The sequence below is a fragment of the Podarcis gaigeae genome (genome assembly GCF_964106915.1).
Source record: "Podarcis gaigeae genome assembly, chromosome: 10".
Classification (NCBI taxonomy): domain Eukaryota; kingdom Metazoa; phylum Chordata; class Lepidosauria; order Squamata; family Lacertidae; genus Podarcis; species Podarcis gaigeae.
The window spans coordinates 44713099-44730224 of NC_139686.1; the positions used below are offsets into that span (position 1 = coordinate 44713099).

The 17126-nt window shown below is 38.7% G+C and overlaps 1 protein-coding gene across 6 annotated transcripts in view; it reads right to left on the reverse strand.

Annotated features, from left to right (window-relative positions):
• The window catches only part of RAP1B (RAP1B, member of RAS oncogene family), a 27277-nt gene continuing 10151 nt past the window's right edge, over window positions 1-17126 (reverse strand). For all 6 annotated transcript variants that reach the window (XM_083699533.1, XM_083699535.1, XM_083699530.1 and 3 more), the window contains exons 2-8: window positions 13829-13915; window positions 12002-12070; window positions 10812-10868; window positions 8417-8557; window positions 7023-7166; window positions 4568-4683; window positions 1-3999 (exon numbers count right to left, since the gene is read on the reverse strand). In XM_083699533.1, the coding sequence (XP_083555659.1) occupies window positions 4597-4683; window positions 7023-7166; window positions 8417-8557; window positions 10812-10868; window positions 12002-12070; window positions 13829-13885 (555 nt within the window). In that variant the 5' untranslated portion in view covers window positions 13886-13915 and the 3' untranslated portion in view covers window positions 1-3999; window positions 4568-4596. The remainder of the gene's footprint in view (window positions 4000-4567; window positions 4684-7022; window positions 7167-8416; window positions 8558-10811; window positions 10869-12001; window positions 12071-13828; window positions 13916-17126) is intronic.

The following is a 17126-nucleotide window of genomic DNA, read 5'->3' on the forward strand; positions in this document are numbered from 1 at the left end:
TCAAAGAAAAATCAATTTCCTTTATTAGCATTGAAATTAGGTTTACAGTTAAAGCATCCCAAATATCCACCCATTACAATTAAATTGGCAAGAGATTAAACAGTTCTCTTACAGAGCAAGAACTGGGAAGACATGTCACAGGGAGAGTAGGGCAGGCTAGCTAATGGGTTTACACTAAAATGCATGTTAACAGTTGCTAGTGTAGCAGTAGGGCTGGTCATTCATACATGAAGCCATGGAACTGTTCTTTCAATACAAATCCAACACACACAACCCAGACAGAAAAGACAACCCGGCAAGTGGAAATGCTAGGAGATAGTGGTGGCTTCACATTGAAAGCTTCTGCCTTGACAAGGAGACGCCACCAGAGACAGGGTTGCTTCTGCCAATGCGAGCTCCCCACTCCGCATCAGTGCAAATGTCCTTTAAGATATCCTGACAGTGATAATCCTAACACAGATGCAGATCCACTGAGCGTGGATAAGTTAGAAACAAACTAGGCACAGAAGCCAGTAATAATACAATAGGAGAAACTCTTCCCCACAAAGCATGAACTTACTAGTTTTGGAAGTCAGCTTTTACTCAAGCAGCAATATTCTACAGAATGTGAACATTAGGCAGCTGAAGCAGCTTGCACAAATATTGCTACCTATCTGGCACTATGAGGAAGACCATGGTGACAGATAGGAAGTATTTGTATTGTGAAAGTTTAAGATTGCTCCTGAAGGAACATGAATTCTGAAATGCCTTGAGCTGTAATAAAACCTCTTAGGCACTTTTGAGAACAAGTTTCTCCCACTGCATTCTTCTTGGAGATGTTTGCTTCAGATTTGCTGTGCCAAGGGAGACAGAAAGTACACTATCATGAAAGACAAGTAGCTAGTAATACCTTGCCAAAAACCTAATCCTGTGAACTAGGATAAGCAGAAGAAATACAGAACTGTACGGAGTTTGAAAAGTGATGTTACGCAGTATGTATTAACCTGGAAATACTAGCCTTTTAAAAAAGTGAGCAATGAATTTGAGGGGAGGGTTACGATTAACTGCAATTATCAAAACACAGCCAGTTATTTAAAAAGACACAGGCAGTTTGGCGTTTATTCTTTTTAAAAAAACACCACCACCACGGTGAGTTATGGAGTTTGGTTCCCACTAAAGACTCACATTTGAAAACCCAGGAGGAACTTTTTTGGGCCAGGAATACATACTGTATCTTAAGCTGCAGGAAGGCTGTGTGAGTCTTTCCTGCAACTTTAAGGTACATGCACATACATGTTTAGGGTTGCTTAATGTTACAGCCTGTAGTGTTCTGCAAATGAACAGCTGTGAGGAAATAAAGGATGAGATATGAATAAAACAATCCTATCCAAAAGCTGTGACAAAAAGCATAGTATGTATGATTGTTTGGCACTATATTTTATACTGTACAGAAAAGTCATGCACAATCTCTTAGGAAATGCTGTAGCTGCAGAACCAAGACTAATGCATTTTGGTGTAGTCATCCTTTCTCATATGAATGCAGTTAACCAGCTACGTTTCTCTGCTGGCTCCTTTTCTACCTAAAATCCAGTGATGGTGAGAAAAAAGCCCAGCTGCTTCAAAATTGGCAGAGCTCTGCAAAAGCCCTATTTGGAACATGGGAGGACTAGAACTGGCAAGAGATTTCTCCCACACAGGGCTATGTACAAGGCTGCTTTGTATAGTAGTCCTGCCTGTCCAGACTACCAATAAGTACAGCAGCACACACAAGTTATACTCACCCACGAACAGAATGCCAGAACTTACCAGTGAAACAGACCTCTTTCCAACCAAAGGATGTTAAGGAGCATTTTTCTGTATAGTTAAGATTCAGTTCTCAAAGGCAGACAAGGTTGCAAGAAACTACCAACCAAGCAGTAACCCAGGCCATAGAATCAACTATGGCCTGTGCTATCTGCTTCACAGTTTATCAAAAAATGAAAGGCTTTATAAAAAACTGAACCTTTTGCCAAGTCACCTGCATGCAGCTGGTTTCTTTAGCTAGGATTAGAAAAAATCCCAATCCTGTACTGTGATTCAGCATTCTGAAATACAGTTCCTGCCCCAGTAACTTCAGGTTCTTGTGACTGGACTTCAGTAGCCAAGATAAAACGAATACCCAACTCATGGTTGGTCAACTTGCGCTGTCCATATTTTTGCGAACTACAGCAAGCATATGGGGAACCTTGCCTGTACATTTCAGATACCCCACGCTTCCATGAGTTTGTGGCTCAATTAACCTGGTATTTTTTACTTGAGAACAAGCAGACTACATAGGATTCTTTATGCATAGCCAATAATAGTTTTGAATTATCTTGAAACAAGCAGCTTGTAAGACTACTCCATTTGCACATCTGATGTCTTTCAGGCCTCAAAGTATTTGTAAACTTAACATAGCTCTAGGTTTAGCATATACCAGTACCCTCTTGGGACAAAGAAGGTTGGTAAAAATAATCTCACTCTCTTTTTCCTTCTATCACATTTCTTAGCAAAGATACTCAGCAACAGAGGCTGACCTAACTCTGGAATGTTTCCACTGAAACCAGTAAATTATGGCAACATTAGTGGTCAGAGCACATCCATGATTATTTAGGAGAATGTGTTAGTAGTCTGACTTGTATAGGATGGACAAGCAATGATTCCTTGGGGTTTCAAATTCTAATTGCCAAACACACATTTTAACACATTACTGATCTCACTGAAACGTTACACAAAACATTCAATTACAGGTAGTTGTAATGCAAGCCCTTGCATGGCAATCCAAATTTATTGAACTACTGATGCTAAGTCATACAAAATTGCACCACTTTTAATTAAGGCTTTTAGTTTACATTTGGCCACCTCAAAGCAGTTGTAACATTAGGTTGGTCAATTTAAATACTGTGGCTCCCTGTTGGATTTTACACGCAATCTTTACACCCAAACGTTAATGCATACAAAGCAACAAGGCATTGTTAAATAAATCTGCAAAAAGGTAATTACTGCAACTTAGGCCCTGGGACCAATTACACATGATTAAAATTACTTCCCACATTCACATCCACAGTACTCGTCCACCATTTAACATCTCAACCAAAACGTTACACATGTAAAACAATCACTAACAGGCAAAAGTACTAAACCTGTATATTTGGTATTGCAAATACACTTATGCATGAGCAAGCAAGGGAATTCACAGTGAGAATCTACAGCTGCAGAAGCCAAAATGATTTACAAAAAATTGTTAAATCATTAAAAAATTGTTTTAAAATATACACTTCTTGTTGTAGACCCCCACTGTACACACAACTATAAACATTGTTCCCTATGTAAACAAGGAAAAGGAAACATACAATAAAAGGTTGAAAAATCTGGACATTTCCTTCCCAACAGATATTAAAGGCAATGTCTTTAGACAGACATTATACTGAAAGGACTCATTTTAAAGACTAGATCACTGTCTCCACAGGTTTTTTATCCTAAAATTAAAAAACTATATAGCTGTTGAGTTAATCAAAGCGCTTTTGTACAATACAATGGTGATCCTGTATTTTTCTTTTAAAAAAGTTACAATAAGCTACAAATACCGATGAAGCAAAGTTATCTGGAGTAGTCTATAGAGGAGCTCTTTGGACTTTCTTTTATTACGCTAAAATAGTGGTGCTTTTCGGATTTACATTATTGTACTCTCCAATAGGAAGTATGGGGTTTGTTGCAGTATACAGTACAGTTTTCATACATGTACAACATTGGTGGATGAACAATGTCTCTTATCAGTAATACTGGATGTAGGCTCTGGTTTTACCAGTTGCATACATTTAGATTATTTATAAGTAAAAATCTCTCGTGACACTGGAAAGTGATTAGAATGTGCAAACTGATGTAGTAGCTGTCATCCATTTCACAAAGGGTACCACCACAGGAAAGTCCATTTTAAGATGTTGGTAGGTTTAATAAAGTTGGAATGCTGGCACTGTTGTAGTCAGCAACAGTTCTTCAGACCTGGAACATAAAGAGAAACAGAGATTAATACTCAGATGGTATTTAAGCAATGGAAGAGAATCACTATATTGAAAAAAGATGTTTCATACATTAAATGTTTCAGTTGTGTTAAAATTTGTTCCCCATTTCAAGAGAGGGTTCAATTCCAACTACCCCCAAGTGAAATTCTGCTCTCAGAACACGATTTTTTCCACCTCTTTCCTACTGCAGCCCCTGAAAAGCTGCTCCTGAGGTCTGAGAGAAGTGTCACAGGAGGTTGCAGCAAGAAGCAACTGGCAAAAAAGTCAGATCCCCCACAACATTGGCAGAAGTACCTTTTACTTCCTCAAGGCTATATCTGAATCCCAAGCCATTAACTTTGAATTTTTGACCCATCCTATAAAGAGCTGGCAATCCTTCAAGCATATTCAAGTGCACATGGATGCAGATATAGTGTTATAATTTAAAACCAGATTGAAATGATCAAAAGCATCTCAGCACGGCGAATGCAAATAAATCAATTAATCATTTAAAAATACAGCACTACTTGTTGCGGCTTTCAGTGTGGCAAGACTTTGCTTACACTTACCTGGCTCAGTGCTACAGTACACACATATATTAAAGTAGCTGACAAGATGACTTTTTGCGTGCTTTCCCAGGTACTGGAGTTTTTCTGTTAATTTGTCGCACAAGGTCGTAGAAGATCTGTGAACACAAAGTTTGCTTCAAATATTCAATGTTTTTCAAGTGGGATCATTTTCAGGCTTCATAGCTTTTAAACATGACATTTAAATACCATTGCAGATATCTGCTGCCACAAACGAAATTCTGATGTGTAGCGCTTATATTCTGCCTTCCAGAGTTCTTAAAATTGACAACTGCTACTTTTCCCAGTTTTTTCCCCCCCAGAAGTGGAAATCATGCAAATAAGACCCTGATTCTTTTCAAGGGGGTTGACAGACAAGACTGAGATTGCAATCCTAAACACTTTGTAGGGAGTAGCACCACTGAAGACCCCTTATTTCCAAGAAATGCACACAATACGCTTGAATTTTAAGGAAGCTTTACTTTACATACAATTCAGCATGAATATTTGGGGACATATTTCCTCCTATGTTAAGCAAAAGAATCCTGCAAATATTTTGGGCCTGTTTTGTACATCAGCAGTAGGGAATGTCTGGCCCATATGAGGCAGGTAAAGACAGTTTCAAAGGGAAAATCAGGAGCCTTAAGTGTGCTCTCAATTATTGTTCTTTGGAAAGCAATGCTGATCAAAGTCCCACTTGAAGTCCACCAGAGAAATGCATCCATTGCTTGCATAGTTTGAAATCAAACCACTTGAGCAAAGGAAGTAAAGTCTGAAATCAATGATAAGACGCAGAGACAAAAGAAAACACAGTGGTGATAGTGACATCATGTAATTGACAGGTGAACAAACAAAGTAGGAGATCCTGATCCAGTTCTATGGGCCAAATAATGTGAATAGGTCTTTAATAAGATAAAATGTTTTAAAGCCTTACAGTTTCATATAAATTCTAGACTATGTGCACATAAAATGAAGCTTTTCATTCAATAGCTGGCTATGTTTTAGAGTAAATATCATCCTGAAAAGCTAGTTTCCCCACACAAAAGTTGTTTCAAAAATTCTTTCTGCCCCTACTTCCACAGACCTGCTCAATTTTTGCTTGAATAATTTTTATGCGCAATTCAGGAGTTCCCTGAGAAACACGGGGAAATACTGCATATAACCCATAAATGATAGTTGCTCTTAAAGAGCTCATGCTTTTTTAAAAAAGCTGTTGGAAGTTTAAGGCATTCTGACCAGTTTCAAAGAAAGAAATTCCATGGGGGAAAAAGATCAAATGTGTTGTCAGTTGTAATGTGCATGTCCCCCAAATGTAGTCCAAGATTGCCATTTTAAGTTTTAGGAATAACTAGAACAGTCCCATCACCAATCATGTCTTCTGCAGCTGCATATCTTTACATCAGAGAAGCCAACAAAGAGTCATCCAATCTGTTCACATCATTTATACAGTGGTACCTTGGGTTACATATGCTTCAGGTTACAGACTCCGCTAACCCAGAAATATTACCTCGGGTTAAGAACTTTGCTTCAGGATGAGAACAGAAATTGTGCTCCAGCGGCACGGCGGCAGTAGGAGGCCCCATTAGCTAAAGTGGTGCTTCAGGTTAAGAACAGTTTCAGGTTAAGAACAGACCTCCAGAACGAATTAAGTTCTTAACCCAAGGTACCACTGTACAAGTTTCCAAAACAGGATTATTAATTTCTAACATTTAGAAGCATTCAAACTTCAAAGGAGCAGTTGTTTTGGCTTTAACAGAAGACAATGCCATGGTGAATTAGATCGTCTATTTCCAGATGGACAGCCATATTGTTTTTGCTCTAATAGGTTAAATTGGGTAGCCAACATGATGTCCTCCAAATTCCCAACCATTATTCACAATGGCTACAGCTGATGGGAGTTGTCGACAACACCTAGAAGGCATCACGTTGGCTACCCCTAGGCTACCTCTTGTGGCACCTTGAAGACCAACCAATCTGTTAGTCTTTAAGGAGGTACAATACCCTTTGCTGTTTAGACCAACTAGTCTCCCTCATTCTCATGAAGTGGACTGTTGCCTATGAAACCTCATGCCATTAGTTAATCACTTTCCAGAGGTGACAATTCAGTTCCAGAGGTGACAAGAACAAAAAAAGGTATCTCCCCTTTTTGGAGCAGTGATCTCTTCCCCTTTCTGCTGGACTTTTCCAGAAGCAGAGATCATCATTCTGCCTTAGCATTGAGTTAAGACAGAGGTAGAATTCATAACAACTTAGACAGGTTTGCCAGACTCCACCTGCATTTTGTTGAAATGAAACAGGATATGTCAGCAACGAATGACATATCCCACTGATTTCAATAGGAATTAGGTACAAATTTATGTCTAATTTTACACTAGAATAATGAAGGTGATTAAAAACTCACAAGAGCTGATAACAGTGGCGGTGTGGGTTTGGGATAAACAAAGTAAAATTTATTTACCTCATTAACATTTATTTTTGATTTTGCAGAAGACTCTAAGAATGCACAGTTATTCCATTGCCTTGCTAAATTCTGTCCTTGTTCCTTTCCCACAACTCTTTCATCTTCCAAATCGCACTTGTTGCCAACCAGAATCATTGGTACCTAAAATGATAAACATTAAGTAAAGATTTAAAATGTAAAATAAATAAATACTACTGTGAAAAGTTAAATAATTTCCGATACTAATCAGTCACACTCTGAAAGTTATATCTGAAGTCTTAATTGAAAACTGGATTCTTACACAATCAAACTAGAGGCAATGCATTTAAAATGCATCGTATCATTAAAGTAATTTTAAGACATCAACATTTGAGAATGAAGCCACTAGTAGCTTAGATTTGGTGTTCTCAAATCCAAGTTATACAGCACTGCAGTTCTGTACTTGAATCTACATTTCATTTTAACATAACATGTAGGGCTGTTATATTATCTAGTAAAATAATCCACTGCCTTTGTATGATTCACCACTTTCTGAACCTAAAAGAGCAACTTATTCTAATGAGATAACTGGAATCTGAGACGGAGCAATATGGCACAATATAGTAATGCAGTAAAGCAAAGCACCAGCTTCTTTTGAATCCAACCAGCAGTGCTCTTCCTTCTGGCTCCAAATTAACATCACAGACAGTACTCATTGTTTTGTAATGTTTTAAAATGGCCAGCTGCACACACGTCTCTACTTAATCAAGGAACTGAATATCCAAGCATTGTTTACGTTTTCAAACACAGTATGAATCCTGCTAGTCTTGGCCTGTGTGCATAATTTATCTTCCAAAGTCCCATTTTAAATAATAAAGTCCCACTTATAGAATACAGTGGTGCCTCGCAAGATGAAATTAATTCGTTCCGCGAGTCTTTTCATCTTGTGCGGTTTTTCGTCTTGCGAAGCACGGTCAGTCGCAACTGCACCTCTTCAAGCGGTTTTAAGAAAAAAGGAAACAAACTCGCAAGATGTTTTCGTCTTGCAAAGCAAGCCCATAGGGAAAATCGTCTTGCGAAGCAACACGAAAAACCCTTTCGTCTTTCGCGTTTTTCGTCTTGCGATGTACCACTGTATCTTTTATATTTATGATTCTTGCTTATTCTGTCTTTAAAGCTTTGATAGTGAATTTGTGCTAGTTCAATTACATTTTTATACAATAGTCATAAAAGTAGCAGATTATCTTCTGTTGAGTGGCCACATATCAAGGAAAGAGACAGCAGGAATCCCATTTTCACCCAAGGCAAGTTACTATGCATACATCAGATCATGTCCTTATTGTAGAACACTGGCTATAGAAGAGCCATAAGCTGTGCTTCTAAAGAGAACCTCCACTGGCCATTTGCAAATAATGCTTAGGAAGACTGCTTACATCATCAGTGTCTTTGACTCGAAGAATCTGTTCTCTTAGGTCCTGCAAATCATTAAATGTGGACTGTGCTGTGATGGAATATACTAAAGCAAACCCTTGACCATTTTTCATGTAGAGGTCTCTCATGGCTGTAAACTGTTCCTGTAAAACACAATGACAGAAATGGAGAACTCAGAACAGTTATCTGACAAATGCAGCCTGACTTATGAGGACTGATCACACAGCAATTTTTTTCCCCTAAGCATGAATTTACTTTTCCTATCCTGTTTTTTCTAAACAGGAGCTGGCTGGCTTTCTGGACATGTAAAGCAATCAGTTGACACTTACTCAAAATAAGCTGGAAGCATTGTGTCAAGAATTACAGATTTACAGGGGGAAAAGGCACCAGTCTAACAAGCAGATTGATTAAACACACTGTAAATTAGTAGTGAAACTTCAGAGTTCCAGCTATCTTAGTCAGTTAACAATTTTTAAAAATCTTTTCCCATTCTTTTCAGGCAGCATCTTGTTCTATACCGGCAGTGGGGAACCTCCATCCCATGGACCAAATTAGGACCAGGTCTGCCCATTTGGCTTGTGAGGCACCCACCTGCCCTACCCCTATCATCATACATGACATCAGGTCTGGGGCAGGTAAACACTCAGCTGTGCCAAAAGCTGATCAGTGGCACTTGTAAAGCCCTGTGCACAGAGGCGCTGATGATCAGCTTATGTTCAGGGCTTGTATATCTGTGTAATATACCGAGTTTTGCTGTTCGACAGTTTGCAAAGCCCTGTGCACTGTTTTTTGCAAGTGCCACATATGGGCTTATAAAGCACTGAGCCTTTTCCTGTATGGTTTTTGACACCAGGTGACTGACAGGTAGTCAACCCCGATTTTCAGTTTTTAGAACAGCCTTTTCCTCCTAAAAATTAGTGGTATAATGAAGGCATTCAACGTTAGTACAGTTGGGTAGTAAAATGGATACAGAACAAAATCAAATATATAATCAAAGTTGTATTTAACGTTGCGAGAGAGCAAATATTCATGTGTGCTGCTCTTTAGGCATGTTTAAATTGGGTGGTACATGGCTAAGTCATACTCAGTGTAGACCCATTGGAATCAATAGACAAGTTAGCCATTCTTGGCAGGATACCACCTCAATGGTTTATCGTTTCAGTGTCTTCATTTCTCCCCTTTAAATAATGTAAGGGGGGGGGAGATATTATTTAGTATTTTAAAAACCCCAGGTACATTTTTGAATTTATTTACAGCATTTCTGTCCTGCTCTTCAGCTGAAAAGAAGTTCACAGACCAGACCGACCAATTGGCATTTGCTTGCATAACAATTAAATCACATGAAATACACCTTCTTGCTTTTTCCCCCTTAGTCAAATATTTTCACTGAACTACTTTGGGCTACCGCAAACACTTTGAGATTTTTACACAGCATGTAATATATTACACCCCTCAGGAAACATATTGTTATGTATATATATTTGTCTATATAAGACAAATAGATATGTTAACTTTAGTTGTGATTGATTTAGGACAGCAGAAAATTTTCTGGGAAACGCACAGCACTGCTTCTTACGTGGTGTCAGAACTGACAGACTATCTATGAATGCTATTGGGAAGGTGGTGGAAAGCTGAGTGAAAAATACCAACTCAGCGAAGAGCTGCACTATAAAAGGCATAGGCAAGGGACTGAAAATAAAGCTGCACCTTCTGCAGAACTATGGTGCAGCCACATGTTTTTTTCTGTGTGTGTTTTTTGGGAGGGAGTCACAGGACGGATCCAAAGATTGGTGTACTGTTTCTCCTTATATGCAAGATATAATTAGTACAGGTTTACGTATGCAGATCAGTTGCTCTACATGTACAAGCTTCATACCATACCACAAGCTTAGTGTGCCTGCTAAAAAACAATTTTTAAACAGATGCTGAACATCAAGATGCTGAAGTGATTGTGTGTGAGCATTTAATACCTTTCAAACATGTACAGAAAACTAACCCTCTATCATTTTAGAATTCAATGCTCATTTCCTCCTCCACCACCACTGATTCCTCCACCACCCTTCTACTTACCAATAATGTCATTTATATAGTTTTGTCAAATAGGTTGGGGAAGAAGAACAATTTATTTGTAACTTAGCAAAGAATGACAGTGACATGCTGACTGTTGTCAAGAGACACTGATAAAAACTTAGCTTGTTCTGTAGCTCATTTTTTTTAAATTCATGGATAACATATACACTCTCAAATAAACAAAAATGAAAACAATCATATACTAATAGTCTTATGAATGTTTACAGAAATTAACTGGAATGGTTTATTCTGTAGCTCAATCTATTGCTCTTTCATTTGTAAAAGTTGACCTATAGTAGTTTTACACTTAGTCTTATTTTTACATACCGTTCCTGCTGTGTCTAAGATTTCAAGCATACATTGTTGTGCATCTACTTCAACTTGCTGTCAAAAAAGAAGAAGACACAATTTTGTACTGAAGTATAAACAGCAAGACTTCAAATACTCATTAACTTGCCTTTACAAGTTATACCCACAATGCACAAGATTATTTCCCTTACCATAGTCAAAGCAGTTGGCAGGCTGAAAGAGAGTTTGAGAGTTTATAATAAATAGCAAAATAGATATGTTAATTTTGCTTGGGTTGGGGTTTATTTTGTAGCAAGAACTGCACACTAAATTCCAGCAGAGGGGAAGACGAAAGCAGAAGAACAAGATGACAGCGAGAAAGTGTTTGTTACCATTTAAGGACATGGGGGGGGGGGAGCCCATTTTTCCTAATACCAAATACCCCAGTCCACCACTCCCAACAACTCCAGCCAGAATATCCAATGGTTAGGGGTTACGGGAGTTTTATTCGAAAACAGTTGAAGGACACCAGGTTGGAAAATGCTCAAGTAATGTGCTACAATGCAGGTAAAGTGCATGCCTTTTAGAGCTCAAGACATCTACTGTTTGCTATTAACACAATGTTCCTCTTGACCATAGTGACTCATTTTAGTTCATACTGCTATAATTGTGTCTATATGGTTTATTCTTATGTTTTAATTACAACCCACCACATTTTTCCTTTTGGAAAACTCAGAGCACTTCCTGGCCTCTCCCATTCTGGCAGTGAACTGGTCCACCCTCACTTAGCTTCATGAAACATCACTGGGTTCTTCCAGATCATTCACGGAAATTGGTAGTGTTTTTTTGTCACTATGGTATGGTAAGCTGTGGACAGTTGCTTTGTTCAAAAGTGCTCAGTGCTCAAAACAGAGCCCAGTAGCCTTCATGACACAAGCTAACCAAGCTGCCCTACTTTTATTTTTTGACTGCCGGAAGCTAGGTCAAGCTTCTTTCCATCTCGAAAGGGACCTATTCCAATCTGACTAGAAATGCCTGTAGCCTTCTCAAGTTGGGTTGGCTTGTAACTTAGCCACATCGAAAAACAAAGCAGGTAACTTTCACTGTTGTGAAACAACATTCCCAACTTGTCTCAACCAAGTACATTTGGGTGATAGGCTACTGTTTTCAATAACACAAAATATGCTATTCACTTAAATGTATACTACAACTTAAAATAACGTGCATACCTTTCGGTAGGAGTCTTCTATCGTAGGATCATACTTTTCAACAAATATTCCTTGAACAAACTGTACAGTCTACAACAAAAAGAGCATTTTATGTATACATACCTTTTTAATACAATTTTTATAAATATTCCTATTAAAAGGAACATTTAAACTGCAAACAGTTCATTACACATATAGAAAACACAAGTTGTTTCTAGCTTGCTGCCTATGTTTATATTAAGTTTCTTCAGAACACTGACATGTCAATTTAAAGGTTAAGATCCAGCATTAGTTTTGAACTTTGCTTCAGAGAAAAACTATTCAGCCTTCAACAATGAAGGTGCTACTAAATTCAGTTGTACTATAAATTACATCAGGCACTATTAATTGATTCAGACAATGCCATGGTGTCTGTCTGTTTCCCCCTTACAAGGTGCTTAAATCCATGCCTCTCTTTTTCTTTACTACCACATATTGAAGACAGGAAGCCTTCAAGGGAGCTGCGCTTAATCTGACTGACATCTGCACTCTCTCTGCATATGTATCTGATGGCATGAGGCTTTTATATACTGAAAGTGCAATGGGACTCCCATTCTTCTCCTCAGGCTCTGTAGTCCCCCAGATCTTCTCTAAAGAGTTGGAAGACCTTCTGGAGTATAGGATGAGTGCAAAGGGAAGGGGAAAGAAGTGGAAATGTGCTCATGAAATTTTGGATATCACCCTCCACAAAAAATAGAATAAAGACCAGCATAGGGTTTCTCTGACTGACATTTACCACTAAGCAGTGTTTGCTCTGAATATCCAAACCCCATGCTGAGACACATTCAAAAGGTCACCAGATTTTGAGTGACTTCCTGAGTGTCTCCCGATTTTTGAGTTTTTTCCCAGCCTAATTTTAGACAGTGAAAATTCAGAATGCATTGGGGCAGATGATCTCACACCCCTAGTAAAATCTCTTTATTGGTGACGGAGGTAGTTTAGAGTCTTTTTTTCCTTTTTTAAAGCAAAATAATAAAACAAAAAGGTTATACAAATTCTTGTCATGATGAAGTGACAATAAGTTGTATTACCTTTTATAAATGATTGAAGTAACTCAAATGACTAAGGTTTTTAAAAATGAAGCCTAATTTTAGGCCCAAATAAGGTGCTACAGATAGATAAGAAGAGCATCTATTAAAACATTCTACCTGTTAACTTTTGGAATTCATGATTAAGCATTAGTATAATTTATTGGAAGCTGACCATTGACCTATTTTTCAAATATTGTTCAACAGAGATTCAAAAATAAATGAACATTTTGTTTGTTTCTGCAACAACCACTTCTACTTCCAATTCCAGCTTCCCAACATTGACAATTTTTACTGTAGCATTAATTTTTTTCTTAAAGCAAAATGAACAGCTTTCCAACCCTCAATAAAAACAAAAAATAGGGCACTCCATTGACTGTACTGACTGAACTATAGGTATGTTAAAAATAGATAAATAAAATTGGTATAGAACATATGTATACACACAGATATATACCGGTATGTGTGCATATGTTCATATTACACACCTGAAATGCTTTCCAGCTGCCTATTAACGTATTGGTTGCTTAGAATGTTTAATAGAGAGAGTGATGCTTACAGCAGGATAATTGTGCTTTTCTTCGATTGCTTGCCAGGATCTGGAATCCTATGACTTAATACTAAACACATGCTTCGCACATAACAAAACTGGACTCGGGCACATCACAGTGCACAGAAGTCACCTGAAACATCCAGACACATCTTACTGGGAGTTTCAGATGAAATATACAAGTTTTATATGCTTAGACATAGTCATAAGAGGCCAAAAAATATCACTCACCAACGCAGACTTTCCAACACCTCCTGAACCAAGAACCACTAGTTTATATTCACGCATGGTGCAAGTGTTGAGTCACCGCCTTAATACCTACAAGAAAGAAAAGAATCTGTTACACTGAGCTGCATATGGCACAAGTTTGGCTTATCATTTTTATTTTCTATTAGTACAGAATACAGAGTGTTCTTACTATTGCACTAAAACTTCAAACAAACAAAAAGTACAGATAGCTTGTTTGAAAATAGTAACAATTTTTCCATGTGATAGGCTGTCTGAAAAGTATGTTGGAAGAAGTTTAGCAAATATCATAATCACTTATCCACTGTAGGTAATATATCTAGCACAGTGTCCTGATTCAACTATAAAGTCAGCGTCAGTTGATATACCCTTTTTGTGTACCCTTACATGTCTGGGATCATGTCTTACTATTAAGACATGATCTTCTCTCTTCTTAAAATAAAATGTTACAAATACTGATTTTACCTGGGAATTTTTCCCCAGGAAAAAACAAGTATCAATAAAAGCAGCACCATAAAAACAGCAGCAACATAGCATCTGTAAAGAAAATCACTTTAACCCAGTGCTAAGAGATGTTAAGAGGAATGGTGCCAGACAGATCTTTCTGAGGGGGGAATTCTAAAGATGGGATACCCTGACCCCCCCCAAAAAAAAGTCGTATACCCAGCTGCCACCAGACAAAACACCAAAGTCAAGGACACAGTGACAGGCCTCTAAAGGTGATGTTAATGTACAGGCAATTAACATATAGGAGCTAGCCATTCTTCAGAATGTTTGAGTGAAATGGCAAAGAATTTGGCATGCTTCACATGGCTTCCTCCACTAAAACAGCTGGCAGGTTTAGGGGGCAGAAAAGTCCAAAAAAGGGGGGGGGATAGGCCACCACAATAATAGGGGTAGGGTGGGGGAGGGGAGGTGTAGTGGCCTAAACTTGAAAGCTAATGGGAAGGATCCTACAGGAGTTGGGGAGGCGAGAAAAGAAGGGGCTATATATTGTCAATATATTGTCCAAAACCAATTTGAATTCTATATCATGATATTGGTTTCATAATTTTTGACCTGGCAATATATTGCGAATCAATGATGTGTATTTGTGCTATGCAAAAATCACAATGTGGAGAAACTGTGAAGCCAGCAGAGAGAGAAAGCATGCAGGTCCTTTTTCAGTAGATACTGAGGGAGAAGTTTCCCCAAAGTCCTGCCCGCTCTCGATTGCTCACTCACTCTTTCTCACTGCAGCAGACAGAGGACAGGAGGAAGCCCAGCAACAGCAAGCCAGGAAGGGTAGATGCAGCCTATGGAGGAGGCAGCAGTGACTTTACTCTAGTCATGCGGGGAGTCATTTCTACTCCCGCACCCTCAGCGCCAGTCAGCTGACCCATGCTGCGGCGCAAGCGGTGACAGTTCACTTGGGAGGCAGGAGGAAATTTAAGTTCAAGTCTCAGTCGCATACATCATGACAGGACTTCAGAAATTGCTCACACACAGACCATTCCCTATCATGGAACGTGTCTAATGCCTAGCTTCGAACACTGCAGCAGACATCTTGGCTTTTCATTACCAAAAGGCTACACTCAAGTCAGCCAAGCATAGGAAGTCTAGCAGCAGCAGGAGCTACAACAACAACAGAACAGCTGAGGGTGGCATTAGGGGGTTGGGGGGGGGGAAACTTCATTACTACCTACTAAATCAGGACCCATATACCTACTGAGCTGAAAATAGCCAAATGCAAAGTTGAAGTTCCGTTCTACCTTATTAGATTTGCAAAACCAAGTAATATACAAGTACATAACAAGAGTTATGCAAACAAAACTGATGTGTGTGCATATGAGAAATATCCATATCTAATGCTTCAGACTAGGTCAACAGTATCATAAGTTCACCAGTTCCACCAACAAAATTGCACAACATACACTGCCCTAGCTTCAAATGCAACTGAAAGCACCCAAGGAGCATGTGACAGAAGAGTGTGTGGGAAACTGATTGACAGCAGGGGCACAGAATGGAAAGTTGAATGGAGTTAAAGCAGGGTAGGGGAACACTTTTTTGCCTCTGGGGACCAGATTCTTATCAGGATTGGCTTTGTGTGCCAAAGTTGATAGGTGGGCACCAACCTATCAATGATATGATGTCATTATGCACCACAATGGTTTTGCAAGTCTTTCCATGCCTCTCATTTAAACCCAATACCAGAGTTTCCTGGATTAATGCTGCAAAGCAGCTTTTGAAACAGCCTCCATGCCTTCCTGTGATGTGCACCCACCAGCTACACGCCTCTCAGTGATGGAACTCTGAGCAGGGCTTCCAGCGATAACCACTGAAAACAGGAAGTTATATCTGGAAGATGGTCCTTTAAAAATCCTTGTCCAAAGCAATTTAGTGCTTCAAAAATGTGGGTTACAGCACATGTGCCTCATTTGAATACATAAGTATATGAACTAGATAGAAGAAGAGGACTCATCAACATTCTGTTTTCATTACACCACTTACTCAGATTCTTCGCCAAGTGTTCTGACAAGAGGTCAAAGAAAATATTTTGCATGTGTGCCTAAAAACATGAATGCCACAGTTGCGTAATTATGTGTCTATACATTCTTGAATCAAGTGAAACTTCAGTCTTGAGAACAAAAGTGCTCTCATCACTAAGTAGCCTTTTCATCCACATCCATTATCTACTGGGCAACATACTTTCTCTCCTTGCTTTGTGATCTCTTCACTACAAAAGTACAAAGCAATAGGAATGTGCTTAGGTTACATAGAACACTGGGGTGGGGGGGTGGGGGAGAGACTTTGTGAAGCTGTCAGGGAGAATGTAGTCCAAGCTAATCTTGCTCAGCACACTGAATTTAGCTTTGGGCTTCACGTAGAAGAGTCTGTACAGGGTAAAAGTTATTCATGAGGTTAGAAAGATAATACAGTTCCAGACTGGTTCTCACAAAAGTGAAATTGAACTGATAGTTAAAATTTGCTTGTGTGATCCCAGAAACAGGAATATTTTGGAGCAGCTTACAACAGTTAAAAAAGATCTGACAGTTAACAAATCATTAAGTCATTGTCAAACATGTGTTTTATACATGAAACCATTTTTGGAAATAACTTATAACCCAACTTCCTTTCTAAGAAAAGCTAAACTAGACCAAAGTGACAGATTAGCAATAATTAGGCCTTCCTGTTGTGCAAGTTCCACCAAAGTCGTGAAAGACATCACATTATTTACGACGACCTTAGCAGAACAATTTGAGCATTCATCCTAGTAAAATTGAAAGCAGCACAGACCTTGGTT